General features: G+C 27.1%; 1 protein-coding gene across 1 annotated transcript in view; it reads left to right on the top strand.

The window, feature by feature from the left end:
• Window positions 1-12,141, top strand: part of LOC142330169 (uncharacterized) — an 84,993-nt gene extending 72,852 nt beyond the window's left edge. Inside the window, exon 2 of the mRNA XM_075375276.1 lies at window positions 11,747-12,141. Coding sequence (XP_075231391.1) covers window positions 11,747-12,141 — 395 coding nt within the window. The remainder of the gene's footprint in view (window positions 1-11,746) is intronic.
• The last annotated feature ends 5,497 nt before the right edge of the window (window positions 12,142-17,638 follow it).

The following is a 17,638-nucleotide window of genomic DNA, read 5'->3' as shown; positions in this document are numbered from 1 at the left end:
GTAATGTTGATCAAGGAAGGGAATGACATTTACCGAATTAAAGTCTATAAGAAAGGATTAAAAGTAAAGAAAAAGGATCATATATCCATAAATAAGAACTATGAGATGAAATAATGACCTTAAAAGATAGTTTCGTAATAATTCCTTTCAGGCAGGGGATACATTTTCGTATTTCCTTTGAATGCCGCAACATTTCTACGTAGAATGAATCGTTAATTAATTATTTACACTGATAAAGCAGAATTATATTCTGCACAATTTTTTTTTTTATATCTATTAATTAAATAACTACCTGAGAACAGGATCTCGTTTCCTTGTGAAATAATCTTGCTCATTCGTAGAATTTTATGGTGTATAAAATAACTCAATAATTCTATATACCGTTCATCCTAGGTTTACTCGAAGAACAAGGATCGAATTAAATTTTATTTAATTATATAACCCTTTAATAACTAGTTGTTCATAAATTTTCTTTGCTGAATAATACGTATTAGTAAAAAAAAAAACAGTTCTCTTATAAAACAGATTTTATTAAAAAAAAAATCATTAAATCTATAATTTACGTACATTAAATTACGAAGAAATCTTAACTTCTCAGTAATAACATTAAAAATACAGGATCATCGAAAAAGGTTGCAGCAATTTAAAAACATCGTACCTCAGAAACTGCTAGAGATAATCAGATGAGTATTTTTTTTAAAACTTCACCGGCTCAGAAAGTTTATTTACATACCTTAGAATGCTTCAATATGCGCTTCGTCGATCGTACTGCAAACATCCAGCCTATAATCAACTTCTGCCCAGGTCAGTTAGATCATCGCAGGCGGACATCTGGCAATAGCAGCGGTGATCCGTTGCCTTAAATGCTGAACATCCCTGATTTTTCACAATAGACAATGTTTTTAACGGATCTCCGTAGAAAAAATCCTAGGGGTGTCAAATCTGAGCTTCACGGAGGCCAAAGCACAGGACCGGCTCTACCGATCCGACGATTAGGGAATTTTTCACTGAGAGCGCGTCGAACGGCTTGACTAAAGTGTGGAGTGCACTATCTTGTTGAAATATTACAGCAACGTTACTTTCTTGTTCAATTTGGTCAACTTGCGGGAAAACGTACAGTTGCAGCGCGTCTAAATAAACATTCCCTGTGAAAGTAGGCTCATGAAAAAAGAACGGGCGGATCATACGATCGGACATCAAACCGCCTCACACGTTCATTTTTGGGGTATCTCTGATAAACTTCATAATTTCTTTGGGTTGCTGAGATCCCCATATCCTACAATTATGCCGGTTGATACATTCACTGACATGGAGGTAGCTTCATCCGTAAACATAACACATTTTAAAAAATTTTCGTCATCGTCAATGTTAGTAAGCATTTAACTCGCGAATTCAACAAAGTTAAGACGATCCATAGATTTAAGGTATATAAAGAAACTTTTTAAGTCGGTGAGTTTTTAAAAATAATACTCCTTTAATTATCTGTAGCAGTTTCTGAGGTACGATTATTTAAATTGCTGCAACCTTTTTCGATGATTCTGAATAATATTAAACCAAACTATACACAATTTTAAATCTATTTAAAATATATTTAATCAGGAAAATATCGTAGTTTACTGCAACAATAACAATATGAAAGTTTCAATTAGTAATTAATTAGGAAAAAAGACTAATTTCTCGATTATATAACTTATCGTAGTTGTATCACATCAAACCGCAGTGTTGAATATGTTTGATTTACGTTAACTATCAGTATTTAACTAATCAAGTGTTCACAATTCTGATAAATTTCATATATTATATCACTTTTATCCATCCCCCCTTTCATACAAAAATAGTTATTTCTAGGCATTTATCAATCCTTTTTTTATCAGATAGATATTCAAATTATTTAAATTAAAAACAAAGAAATTCCTTTCATTTATTTCTTCTTAAACTATGTGAGTTCAATACTGCTCTTTTTGTTTAGTTAAATATCTTATTTTATAGGAGTATTATGTGTGTATGATGCTATATTCTAATATTTAAGATAAAGCCATACCGCAGTTTTTATTTCATCGAACAAGTGAGTACATGTAAAGTACAATTGATCCCTTGTTCTTAGATTAAATAAACAGTTAAAAATCATTTTCCAATAAATCTCCACTCATCATCACCGTTGCGATTTTAAATGTTTATTAAATCATATTTCACTGGTCTAGGTATTTATACTGGGAGCACTCATCGCTCCAGAAAAGTTAGACTGTCTTTCTTTTTACTTTATATTTATCATTAACTACAGATTTCTTAACACGTATAACTAATGTTAAATACCTAAGGTGATCGAGTAATTATATAATATCCCTTTTTCTAACAGTACAGTATTCATTACGTTACATAGTCAATATAATTTTGATTAATTGGACAGTTGTATAATAGTGGCTTAATAATCTGCAGTATTATATTTTTTTCCGAAAAGAATGTAATTAGAAACCGCTTCATTCCTCATATTCCTTGGTGCCGTTAGCATAATATACCTGGTGGTAATTAACAAGATTACATGATTTTAATTTTTGTATTTTTTTAAGAATAATTTCTCTTCATTCTGTTTTTGTTTTCGCTCAAGTGACAGAAAATGTGATTATTTCTCCCTCTTCCATTCATGTTCTCTTTGCAGGTATTGATGATACAAGATTAAATTTCATTTGTTATAGGTTTGTAAGTTATTTTGATAACGAAATATTCTAATAGACATACATTACACTGTTTTTTAATTGTAATTTCATTAAACCTTACCGTATTTGTGTATAAATTATGGAAAATTACGTCGTAATTCATTAAATTTTTTGTATAAAGGACTATCTAAAAGATAAATTTAAAATTAATAAGTTTTGATAGTAATAAGAATATATACTGGCATCCCTGATTTGAAATTCTATTTTGAACAGATTATTAGAAATTAAAAAAAAAAGAATAAATATGCTATTTCGCTATTTAGACAGTTTATTACTTTTTCGAAATATAAGAATTAAAAAGTCAATATTAGTAATTTATAAAAAGAAATTAAATTAAAAACATTATCTGTGGTTATGAAACATTCGAGTGACGAAGACAGTTAGTTCTTGTCGTCGTACGGGAGATTTATAGTTGAAGACTTTACTCCGCCAGTTACTTTTAACGATAACGTTTTCTTTGTATTCTCTGTCACCACAATTTTGGTGTTATTTTTTGATTAATCTTGGTTTGACAATCCGTATGCGACTAGATACCAGTTCATCGTTTCCGTCGTTCATCGTACGGGAGATTTATAGTTGAAGAATTTACTCCGCCAGTTACTTTTAACGATAACGTTTTCTTTGTATTCTCTGTCACCACAATTTTGGTGTTATTTTCTGATTAATCTTGGTTTGACAATCCGTATGCGACTAGATACCAGTTCATCGTTTCCGTAGTAAAGAAAGCTGCAATAGATATCTTTAAATTTCTGTAACATCCTACCCGAATCGGTCGATCGCTATCGTTAATGTTTGATAGTAGTTTTTTTAGATAATCGAGTATACTAACCTGCCAATAACTTGTATAGTAAATTATAACATCGTAAAGTATTGATAAAATTATACCACCGGTCTGGTTACCTACTAACTTAGTAAGTCGGTTGTAACGAGATTTAAAGGACCGGCAACTGTGAACGGCCTGTGTGCTCGTTATACCCGGATGCTCGTTTAAAAAAAATGAGCCTACTCGTACCAGAAAAAAAAAATACAAAGTAAATAACCGATGTACAAATTTAAAGTATTCAACATCGTACAAGAAATTTGCCCGAACATAAAAGCAAAACTTAAAATCATATCGCATGAAATTGTAAGCACATACGTACTATTGTACACGCATAAAATATTGTAAGCTTATCTAAAATTGGCGAGGAAGTTTTATTTTCGAAATAAATCGCTGTAACTTATATAACTTACACTTTATTGTTGTACTTAAAAAGTGTGATCGATACACGCAATACTGTAAGCTTACAATGAAAATTGTTCAATCTTTTAATCTAACTTGAAAAAAATTTCCTATCTTTGTTCGCGTTTTATTCTTTTACCTACCTAAAAATCGTGAAAAATTTTTTAAACTATTTAATCGTTTCATAAACTCATGACATTATTTGCTTCACAAAAATTCGTAAATAATTCTGCATTGCCTTGAGCTGAACGGATGGAAATTACTGCATTCTTAGTCATCGTTTCATCTTCATTTTCGTTTCGATGATTTGCCTATGTTTCACCTGCTGGACTTTCGATTATTAACATATCTTCGTCAGCGTGTACAATAATCATCATCCATATTGCTTTCGTTAAATAAATTTTTGGAATCAGCGATTCGGAGTGCGGTAGTTCATCTTCCGGCTCGTAATCTTTAGTCGAAATTGTGGCAAGATCGGATTTTTTTGAAAAGATGACTTTCACATTTAATCTCTCTACCTGCATTTTAAAATCGTATTACTCAGAGCACAAATTTATTATTCAAAAGAAAATAATTTGCTCATTATTACCGACTTGTAACTTCGTTATTAACTTGTTAAAACAAACTTTACAAAACATTAACATATGAAACCAACCAATTTTTTATTTTTGTTCGTTACAACCGGATTCTCGTTACAAACTATATCGTTATAATCGACTTGTACTGCATATTATATAGCTTTTATTATTGTTTAATTTTAATAAGTACAAATGTACGAATAAAAATAGCCAGACGAAAAGCTTTTATTAAAACATTTTAATAAAAAAAATTGTAGTTTTTGGCAATCTATAACTTTATTTTGATATTCAAAAGAAATAAATTTGTTTATCAGTACGTGTGAGTATATGTATCTACCCTTGTAGAAGATTTCCTTAACGATTTTGATAAAGATGAATACTTTTGAATTATTTAAATATAAAATATTTTTATTACTGCCGATTCGATAATGAATAAATACGAATTTTATTCGATTAATATTTCTTTAAATTATAGGTAGGGCTTTAAATTTAAAAAAATAATTATTTTCAATAACGGTATATGATTTCAGGTGCTAAAAATGTGTGAACAAAAATAGTATTCTTTCCGTCCGATTAATACAATCGTTAAGCTTTGTGTCCATATATTTATGTAACCCGACTTTATTAATTTTCCTAAATAATTATTTATTCAAACGGTTTATTACAAAGAAAAAAGATAGACCTTGAATATATGTCATTTTTTTTTATAACCGAAGTTTCCGGATTAGAGTCCGGCATTTTTCACACTTAAAAAACTTACTGTCATCCGTGAATAACTATTACTGGACACCAACCTGTCGATGCTATTATATATAATAAATAAATAAGTAAGTACATCATTATATATTTATTTATATAAAATTATAAAAATAAAATTAAAATTTAATTGTATATATCTTTTTATCTGTTAGATAAAAATTTAACGATATTATCATTTTGTACACGGAATGTTCCTGGACGTATTCCTTAAAGTTCCTTAAAGTTGAATCTATTAAAAATAATATATTAAAATATAACGATAACTTATATAAAAAAAAAGTTACGTACAATTAAATTATATATTAAAATATATCTGTGCCTTAAACCAGGATAAATAATGTTTGCAAGTCAAACAACGATATAGGTAGATTAGTGTTAACCGATATAATTTTCGATACATTATATTCGAAAAAGCGGTTACGATAATCGGTTATTGAAATAAATAACAAGAAGGATATTTAACAACCCTTAATAAGAAGTAAATATTAATAATAAAAAACGTATTTCGTAGAAAAAAAAATTATTATGTACTGATGATGGTATAAAAATTAAAATGCGTACTGGTTTTAGATTTTTTTTTTAACGGTTCTTTAGCTCCTTTGCTTTTTTTTATTAATATTGATCACTTACACCTATTTAGAAGAAATTGTTGGTACGCTAACAACTCCTGACCAAATGTAAATAAAAACTAGAATGGATTTAAAGATTATCGTCCAATATTTCAGAAAAAATTATAAAAAAAATATTTCAAATTTATTAATGGAATATTCAAAATCGGTCTTAAAAATACTTCTACACGAGTAGAATAAAACGGATTCGGTAAAATAATCAAAAGAGATTCTAAATTTCCTTCGTTTCTTTCTACTGATTTCAGTATCTCTGAAATTACATAACATGTGTCCATAGATGGTGCAGTGATAGAGGAAAAAAATATCGGAATATTGTATAGTTTGATGAATGAGTTTAAAGGGATTTTTTGTTTAAAAATAATTATTATTTTCAATGTTTTTAAGCGTGATTTGCAAAAACCAATTTTTTATTTCGGTCGGGAAAGAACGGTACTGAAGTTGAAAAGTTAGTTTGTATTTATAGTTTACAAACAAAACGATTAATTAATGTTCAAAAATTTTAAACGCAAAAAATATTATTACTTAAAACAACACTCACTAAAAATAATACCGGCCATACAAAGAAAGTAAGCGATGACAATTTATTAACATATTTATGGTTATATTATTTTTTAATTTTGTCAACCACCGTTTATAGATATTAAAAATTGCTGTTATTATTTCGAATTACAATTAAATATCTCTGAATTACGTTTATAAATATATTTTCCTAAAATATTTTTTTTTTCAAGTTTTACGGGAATCAATTGCAACGGTATTTTGCCCCGATATAAATTTGTAACGTATGAAAACTGTCGTACCGAGATTCGAACCAGGGACCACCGGATGAAGGGCCCAAGAGCTACCACTCCACTACGGAGATCGGCTAAAATAATATAAATAATGTTATAATGCGGTTTCCGAACAGGCGCAGAGGATCATGCAAATATCATTTCAATTCCTTCTTTTCTGATTTTCCCTTTCTCCAGAATTCTTTCGTTCTTTCACTACGCTGTGTTTTTCGTTCTTCTGTCCAGCACATGCGCTGTCTTTTTCTTTTTTTTAATATAAGAACCTCTATTCTACGGATCTTTTCTCTGAATTATTTTCTAATTTCACAATCTTTTATTCGCTTTATTTAGGGCTTAATTTACTTGTTTGACGTACGGGGACGGAGTTAAATATTTCCAAAATTTATCAGAAGTCTTTTTATTCGATCTATCTGTACCCATTCGAATCATATATCCCATAAAATTTAGTCTTCTTTTTGAGAAGACTAAGGTGAGTCGGAGACTTACAGGCTAAGACTTAGAGGTTGAGAAACACTGAGGTAAGGGGATAATTTATTCGATAAATTCGTTTTATAGTATCAACAATAGTGTAAATGAAAGCGCGGCCTTCAATCCTACTGATTAAGTATGAAATTTTCGATAATAAAATAGAGGATGAAAGGTACTAATAATCACCATATTTAGCTAAGGATTATCTAATATTTATCAAGAATATACCCGCTATTCTGTATTTTGAATTTTAAAAATTATACTTTTAAATATCTTCTTATTAAATTTAACTTGAAGAAATGTTTATCCTAGTTCTATAATTGAATTATACGATACCATTAATCGGTCAAAATAGTACTATTAACATTAAACGCTTAAACAATTTTATTTTACACATTATAGGATATTAATTTTACAGCGTTTACAGTCTATTCAAAAAGTTGCAAGATTAAATTCGGATCCCACTAATTAGAATATTTAACGTAATTAAAAATTATTCCTAACGTAATAAATAATACTGGGTAATTCATTTTGATAAATAACGTAAACCCAGAACTCTGCATATCGTCGATCGAATAATGTAATCTCATGTGCGTGTTAATATACAGATTTCCTTATGAACAAGGAATTTAAGGAGCATTTGATTAACGCGGTTAGTAAACTGATGTGCTTCTACATTACGTGATGATATCATTTAATTAAGTGGCGAATAAAAAATGAGTCTTAGCCTGAGGATTGCAATTATTATTTGTCTATGCAAAGAATTCCTGAAAATATGAACATAAATGATGAAGAAAAGAATCAATTATACAATCGAGTGTATTAATATGTGTTTTGATTTAATATGTGATTTAGTAAAGAATTCAGAAATAATTCTAAAATATGTATTAGTTTTATAATTATACTAGCTTGATATCTATAATAGGTATATTTCTCTGCTTAACACTACTTTGAACACACTATTTTTATCGATAAATAAAATGCATTTTTTAATACTTATTAGTAATTTAAATCTGTGGTATCAACGAGATTACGATGTATTTACGTGAACCACAAATTAGTAATTTATATTTTATTACCTTTTTAATATTATTATTCTCAGTTAATATCAAAGCTATTATTTATTTTCCGATAAGGTTTTTCCGCGGTTGTAAGTCTATATTATCGAGTTAAATTATTTCGTCGTTACAGGATTATTTATTGATACAGGATTCTAAAACGGTAATATCTTATTACACAAAAATTTATTACTGTTTTAACCAAAAAAAAAAAAAAATGTAATAATTCGGTGATATTTAATTCCTTATAGAAAATAAAATGCTGATCTCTGTAATGGAGGGGTAGTGACTCGGCCTTTCATCCGGTGGTCCCCGGTTCAAAACCCTGGTCAGGCATGGCATTTTTCACAAGCTATAAATGTCAATTTTTATATTTTTAAGTATAAGCTTCTTCATAAGCTTCAAAAAAGAGCTCTGAAATGAATTAATACAAGTATAGATAATTTATTATTTAACAGAAATATCAATCGGTAAATGTTCTTTTTTTTAGAATCGACGTTAATATATGATTTCTCTCGCGTACCTTGTATTGTTTACTTCCATCTTCTGAGGTATACTATCAGAAACGATTATGCTTTTTTAGGTACTTTGAAGAACAAACTTAAACTAACATCGTACCTAAGCGCTAAAAAAAAAATTCAAATCGGATGGATTTTTACGATAAGTGTATTATTAGTTTTGAATAAATCCCAGTATTATTTTTTAAGCGGTACATCTATAATTTTCTGTTTGCCATTCTATTGTTTATTTTATCATACGTAAACCCCGTTTTTTATATTAAGAATTTAATTCGTAATGCGATAAAATGTTTATATATTAACTAAATTCAAAATGTTCTACCTGCTCTTTATAGATCAAAGATTAAAGTTAAATTAACTTAGATCCTCAGAGTAGAAAAAATTAATCGATTTCTTTACTTCTTAAAAAAAATTCCCTGAATTACTAATTCCGGTCTCCAAACAGAAAAAAACGATTCTCTTACGTGTGAAGAGTAGCGTCCTTAATCTCGGCTTCGCCAGCGCTATATGCTTATAGAATTTGAAAAAAAATGGAAGTATTTTCTCAGCAATTATGTGTGGGCTGTTGCTGTCAGAGTTATTGCTATTCACAGCCGGATAAAATAAATTAATTTGGTTGAAAACAACTTTTTGGTTGTTAAATATGTATGTAAATAGCGATCATTCCGTTGAAATTTTATTTTCAAACTAATCAGTTTTTACGTATATTACGTATGGGTGGATAAAGTGACAAATGAAGAGGTATTGCGGCAAGTAGATGAAGAAAGAAGCATTTGGAAAAATATAGATAAGAGAAGAGACAGATTTATAGGCCACATACTAAGGCATCCTGGAATAGTCGCTTTAATATTGGAAGGACAGGTAGAAGGAAAAAATTGTGTAGGCAGGCCACGTTTGGAATATGTAAAACAAATTGTTAGGGATGTAGGATGTAGAGGGTATACTGAAATGAAACGACTAGCACTAGATAGGGAATCTTGGAGAGCTGCATCAAACCAGTCAAATAAAAAAAAAAAATAAAAAATAAAAACGTATATTACGATAATAATACAAATTAGTCTTTTATACGCGATAACATAAAATTTATTTAATCACGTAATAACGTTTTGAAGAAATCTGTATCGATATAAACAGTATTTATCGATATACACAATGACATTTTATTTACTAAACGAAGTTCTAGGTTATTTATACTGTTTTTTATTTACTATTTATATTCTAGCGAGACCGGAGATAATTGAACTACGGAAAACATTAAGACGGTATAAGAAAGCTACAGTTAAAACTTCGTAATAATTTATTCAGTATTTTCGCAGTTATCGGAAACAAATGAAAAAGACGTCTCCTTATACAATAATGAGATACAGTACATATTTACATGAAACAAAATTTTCAAAAATTCGCAGAAAATAAGTATTCAAAAAGCTTTTTATAAATATTTATACGTATATAAAACGTACGGATGGAGACTTCTCACAATATGGACAACTTAAGCCGTACTTTAACTAATCTATCCGTGTCTAGCCTAAATTTATAACATTAATCTTTTTGCCAGAAAATTTTAAACCGCTTGAACCGGTTATAAATAGAATCCTCAGCCCGAAACCAATTAAATATTTTGAAATTTATGGAATCGGTCAAGAAGAACAAGAATATATTCATTATCAGTGTTGACCGAATTTTTAACTGCAATTTAAGAATTGTGCGTTAAAGAATAGTCTTAATAAAGAAAAATCTTGTTTGAGTTACTGAAAATCAATATATACCTAATACTAACTCGCGTAACTAATAGTTCAGTTTTCATGTCATTTTCTATTCCCACTAATATACTGATTCATTAACGTGCAACATATGTTGCATATGTTGCCGGTTGAGATTAAATGAATGAGCACTGTGAAAACTATATTAGAATTTTTTACGGTGTACTTCATTTATTCCACTTTTATTTATTTCATAGCGATAAATACTTATAATTTTAGATAAATAGATATATTTGAACCGTAAAAAGAATTAAGATGAAATAAAAATATTCATCTCGTCCTCGGGATTAAAAATATTCAGAATATTTTCTTTAAATATAACTGATTTTGTATGTTTTTTTTTGATATCACATAAGAAACTGACAGAAATTGATAATAATTTAAAAATAACAAATTTAAATAGTTTGTTTATCTTCTTATATAACTCCGATAAAATAAAAAAAACCTACTTTACGTATAGACAAAATAGGTCCTTTAAATTCTTCCTAAGCGGTTTAATTTGTATAATTTTTTATGTATTTTTTTATTTTAATACCAAATAAATTATTTTCCTAGTTCATTTCTGTTCATTCTAATGAGAAGTCCTATACAACCAATTTTTGGTTTAGTAGAGAGATTTTTCGTTTCGTTTTATAAAATTGATTTTGTTTTTTAAGTTAATTATAGACGTCTAAGTTTGTAGTTTTTGTCGGCAAAGTGGTTGTTTGCAGATAAAATATATACCAGACTTTTTTCTGTTTGTAGATGTAGAAGTTTGGTAAAATTAATATTTTGGTTAAGCTCTTGGCCGGTCAGTATTAAAATATTAGTTTTGTACTTGACTTAATTTCAATTTTTAATTTTCCTTTTCTTTTCAGGTGAGTGTTTTAATATTTTTCTCATACAGGCTTGTTAATAACTGAAAAACCTTTGGCTTTAAAAATTATAAATAACTATATTAAGTTTTATCGGTAAAATATGTAACCGATAAAGTAGATTTGATTATTTATTTGATTAACACTGCATATATATTTTGTTAAATGTATTGTATTTTTTGACAACCGCAAATATTTTAGTAATTTATATTATAATTTTACGATTGAAATTTGAACGATTATCGTTTAATGTTGATTTATTTATTTGTTAAAAGTTATTGTGTATAAATTTGATTAATTTTTTATTTTTTTAATAAAAATTTGTTTGGGGTTTTTTCATAGCTAACTGATATAAGGAATTTGGGGTACTCACCCCTTTGTTTTTTCTTCTTTAGGAATGCTGGGAATGACCGGTATGGGTGTCGGCTCGAATCCAGAATGGACAGGTCAAGTAACGGTGAGGAAGAAACGTAAACCTTATTCGAAATTTCAGACGCTGGAACTTGAAAAAGAGTTTCTTTTTAACGCGTACGTGTCAAAACAAAAAAGATGGGAGTTGGCACGTAATTTAAATTTAACAGAACGTCAAGTTAAAATATGGTTTCAAAATAGAAGAATGAAAAATAAAAAGAACACCCAACGACAAGCGGCGCAACAACAAAATAATAATAATAATAACAATAGCAGTAATAATAATAATAATCACCATCATGCGCACGCGCATCCTCATCATATTGTTAATCATCATGGTTCGACCGCAACTAATGGTGCTTTAAAGCATCATCAGTGACCCGTACCATTCTCTGGGGTTGTCTTCGGTCATCATCTTCATCATCATGGCGTTGCCACTTCTTAAATTATTGAAACTTGATGTTTATTTAAAAAGGAAAAAATCACTAAATACATGCCGACGACGCCATGCTATTGCCGCAATCATAAACTGTGTTTTTCTCTTTAACTAATTAGACACTGATAGTATTTTTTTTATACAAAATTAGTCAAATATTTTGTAATACACATTTAATCGTATTAAAAACCGTTATAAAACTACACTAACGGTATATTTTTAATTTTTACTTATAAACAACGAATAATAATTTGTATAAATTAAAATTTTGAAAATACTCAACAAGTTTTTAAAAATCTTCTTTTGATTTGAAATATACGAAAACTTTAAATAATTACGATAAAAAAGTAATTTCAGCCTATTTACCATCGTTTTATTAGATTACATGACATTCAAAAATATAAAAATTTATAAATATTCTGATTTAAATCCGTTTTTCAACATCATTTCTCTTCTTTTTTCAAATAAATGATAAATAAACTGTAGTTTGTGATGTAAAATAAGATTTCACTTTTTCTTAAACAAATGTAATAATTGATAATCGTACATCTGATTATGAAGCTTGTTATCGAAACATATCGTTAAAAAAAGAAGTTGGGTGTCAAATTTAATTAAGGATATTTATAAATTTTCATTTTATTTAAACAACTTGAAATTTGTTAAAAATTAAAAACGAATAATATATAATTTGGCTTTTCTAATTTTCATTACGATAGATTTTTAAATTAAATAATAATATAAAAAGAGTTTAATCCAATTTTTTAACCGTTCAATATTATTTTGATAAAAAAATCTTGTTAATAGTGAAGTTACTTATTATTTAAATAATGATTTTCATTTCATATTAGTGTTTACAAATCCTCAGGATGAAGAGAGTATTTTAGGGGTAAGGATAAAAACTTGATATTATAATTTGTAAATATCATGAAAAAACAGATTCAAATGTGTAAAAAGCTATTAATAATGAGAATTACTTTTGTATTGATAAGCTATTGAACACAATTAATTCAAAAATTATGTAAAGTAGCAGAAAAATTGTAACGTTTATGTAATAAAGATAATATGAATTATATTGAAATGCTACTGATAGTAAAACGTCAAAAAAGAATATTTTTCCTTTTACGAAAAATTAATTTTGTAAAATAAAGGCCAAAATGTGGATGCTAATATAAAAACAAAATTACACTGCTCATGTTTTATAAAATATTTTTAAAGTTTTGTTATATTGTCAATATTAAAACCAACTTTTTTGTGTTTTGATTGCAGTTAATTTTTTTTTGAAATTTTATTTTTATTCGTTAATATTATATAAATGTGTTATTTTTGTAAATTAAATTGTTTATTTAATTTTTATATTTTTTGTTGACATTTATTAATTTTCTTTTAAATTAAATGAAAAGAAAATTATAAATTTCCTAATTCTTAACTAATTTTTCTTCTTTGATTAATTTACACTTTTTCAATGTGCATAAAAGCACTTATTAAAATTAGAACTTTTTAAAAGTTATTATTAAAATATTGAATAATAATTAATTTTTTTTATTAAGTTTATTGTTAAACTCTCTAAATATATTAATTATTACATTTTTTCTGTTAACTCGTAAAATTAATTTTTTAAAATTATTTATGGATAGCGTGACTTTTGTTGTTTTAATTAAATATATTATTATTTATTTACAGGTTATATTAAAGTAATCAGTATTTTAATTCAAGTTATCAGGAACGAGTCATACCCGTTCACGCATACAAGCCCTCCTTAAATTTTAAATCAACTAAATTCTGATAAACCTTTTATAATTTACTGTAGAGTTAAATATATAGATTAAAGTTATTATAATAAATTAAAAATTAATTCTTTTTCACTACAAGAATGTTGATTTGAAATTCAGTAAATTCTTTAATTCTCTAAATAATTAAGGTGATATCAAACATTTGATAAATGAAGTGCAATAATTTTAAAACCTAGGTCTTACTTTTTTTTATAAGATTATATTTTGTAGTTATTTTTTGTAAATAATTTTGTTATTAAAATGAAATCTTTTTTTTTTTTTTTTTGTAAAATATTCTATAGTTATGATTTATTATTACTTAAAGCAAAATACAAGTAAAAGTCAATTGAAAAATACATATTGTTGTTTTAATTAAATATGAAAAATTAAGCATTTTTTTCGTTTTGCTTATTTAAAATACTTATTTATAATAATTTATTTTATAATAAATATTTTATTTAGTTAATATAATTATTAACTTTATTTGTTTTATTTTTTGTCGTTATATATTTATTTAAATAATATAAGAATATATTTGATATAATGTTAAAATAATTTCTAATGTTACATTTTGAATTAATTTTTTATTTAATAATAATTACAAATGTATTTTTGTTATTTGTTAATTTTTATTTGGTTTTTTTACGTAATTATTTGCAAACCTGTTAATTTCTTTTTCTGTTTCAAAGTTTATTTACGATCGGTTACATTTATATATAAACCTTTAGTAAACCAGATCGCGCTCGCAATCGCACGATAAGAAGTTCTCAGCGATTTGATTTTAGCATTACTCTTGCTCGCAGATCCCCGGTCAGGATTTAGTAGCTCCATGTTTTAGAATTGTCGAGTATAGCAGCGTATTAAATAAAAGATAATCAGGTACCATTGTCTAACAATCAGAACATTTCCTTGAATTTTATCTCAAGTCGCCTTCTTTTCTCTCTTGTATAAACTTTCCACAACGATCCTGGCCAAGTCCTAGGTATCTAACGCTCTCAGTTTACGGGATTAAAACGCCATCAAGGTGGACCTCGTGAGCAGCCCGCCTCTCCTATTTGCGAATGTACACGGTTAGATTTTGTTCGATTAAACCTTATCTTCCGCGTACCCGATCGTCTGTTCCGACTCAGATTGTAGATTATTTGATGCTACATTTAGGTTGACATCGACCGCTAGAATAGCCGTCATCGGCAAAGGAAGTAACAATAATCCGGTCTGTAATAAGATGGAGCATAAGACAGGTCCCAAAACAGAGTCTTGACGCACCCCCGACTTAGTTTCGAAGAACATAAATAATTCCTGGTTATATTTTACCCAGGAGAAATTTCTTTCCAGGTAGCCGCGTAAAATACGGTTGAGGAAGGCTCGTTTGTAACTTGTACAGGAGGCCAGGGAGCAACTTGTCAACGTTCTTGTAACTCGTCAAAGGCCTTGTCGGACTTCTAAAAAGGCCGCCGAACAGTATTTCCTTTTCCCAAGGGTTTTGCCAATTACGTTTACAAGGTTGCGCGTTTGCTTGATTGTGAAATACTACCCGTAACAGGAATTACACGACATTCTCTGAAACAAACCGCCTCCTCCGAAGGAAAATCCTTTCAAATACTCTCGACATAATAAGTAAACGGGTTTATTAGTGGCCTGTACAAAGACATATCGGGTACTAATTTGCCAGGTTTCGGAACCATAACTCTTTGCGAAATTTTTCACTTCATATTTTACGTCGGGAAGTACGTTGTCCGAAAAACGCCACCGAAGAGGTGATTTAAACATACGGTGCAAGATCATCTATTTTATAATAAGAAGTTTGTTTTCATATTGCTATTGTGTTTTTTTTTACATAGAAATAGTATTTCCATATTTATTTACATACCTCGTAATTTAAAAACAAACATATATCGTTGAGTAATGCAGTATTTTAAAGTTAAATATTATTTGTGAGAAACGAAACAAATGCAGTTGTTTGTATTATTATTTAATCTTTTAATATGACTTTATTATTTTTTTAAAACAAGTGATTATATATAAGCTGTATAAAATACAAGTTAAAAATTTGTTACTTTTTGAAATTAAAATTTGATCAGTCAATTATATATAATTATATCAGTTGTCTAATAAGTTGTTAGTTTGCGGTAAATTATAATGAAGAAGAATGTATGACCGTTTGGATCTCACTACGACCCCAGAGAATGTACGGGATTTAAATTTATATTAAAAAACAAAAAGAATAATTATTTAATAACAAAAAGTGAACTGTATAAACTGTATGAATAATAAATAATAAAATATAAATAAAGATAAAAAATCAAAAAGACAGTGTGTGCTCTGTAGGCTATAAAATTATTAAGTTATGTAAAATTTAAATTAATAAATAATAAATAGTTGTTTAGTTAGACGTCGCGTGTGTTTGTGTTGATTTTTGTTTTTGCGATTACATAAATAAAAATAATATATAATTATATATAGGGTTTGTAATTTTTGTTTGTTTCGTTAATACACAGTATATTTTTAGACATTTTAATGATTATAGTCAGTAAAGTGATTTGTATAAGTTACTAAGTGTTAATTGTGTATTTTGAATGAAAAAAATAAATAAATAAACGTAAATTAAATATAATAAATGATTAAACAAATAGGAAATTAAAACCTATTGCATATTTTTATTAGTTTTAATTTAAATGAGGCAGAAACAAATGAGTATGAAGTATTCATATACACCCACATATACACACACACACACACACACACATATACATACCCACATACATATATATATATATATATATGTATATATATATATATATATATTGTAATGAGTGATCCAATATTATTATTATAGAAATTAACAACTATAATGTACTTTTTTCTAATTTATAAATGAATAATATAATTATAACTATAATTATAAATATTATACATAGTAAGAATTGTACATATATTAATTATATAATTTATTATAAATAGTGTATGGAAAGTGTAAGCAGCTTTTGTAAAGCTTTTTTTCAAGAGTATAATTTCTTATACTTATTATAGGTATGCTTTAAAAATCGGAAAAATTATTAATAACATTAATTTATCTAAACAAATGTACAGAATTATTTTGTTTTTAAGTATATTATTGTACAAAATAAAAAGTACTGTTGTTTTTTATTATTATTAATTTAGTTTTAATTAAAGAATAGATATTGATTTCTGTTTGTTTTAACTTTTTTTTTAATAAATTGATGTTTGTTTTTCATGGCAGTTATTAATAAATGTTTATTATTATTTTTTTTAAATAATTTTTACGAATAATATTTGTTAATTTTTTTGTATTGGTATTATTATTATTATTATTATTATTATAATTGTTGATTTTTTGTTATATTTAAAGTAGCGATATTTTTCTTCGTTTTAAAAAACAATTAATTAATTTTTATTTTTTTTTTACGTGATGTTAAACATGTTTAAGGAATAAGTATTATTTTTGTAAGTCCTAAAAATTATTGTTTAAATTTCAGTAAAAAAATTATATATTATGTCTGTAATATATTTTATTCTAACTATTGATGTTTAAAAAAAATCGTTGTTATTAATAAAAAAAGAATTAATTATTCTCCGTTTTTTAATAGTTTTTTAAACGGTTAAAAAAATTAATTCCTTTCTAATTTTAAAACTTACTGCTATTAATAATA

This window comes from Lycorma delicatula, chromosome 9 (genome assembly GCF_047948215.1).
Source record: "Lycorma delicatula isolate Av1 chromosome 9, ASM4794821v1, whole genome shotgun sequence".
Lineage (NCBI taxonomy): Eukaryota > Metazoa > Arthropoda > Insecta > Hemiptera > Fulgoridae > Lycorma > Lycorma delicatula.
The sequence above is the reverse complement of the archived record's forward strand: the minus strand, read 5'-3'. Positions and strand labels throughout refer to the sequence as shown.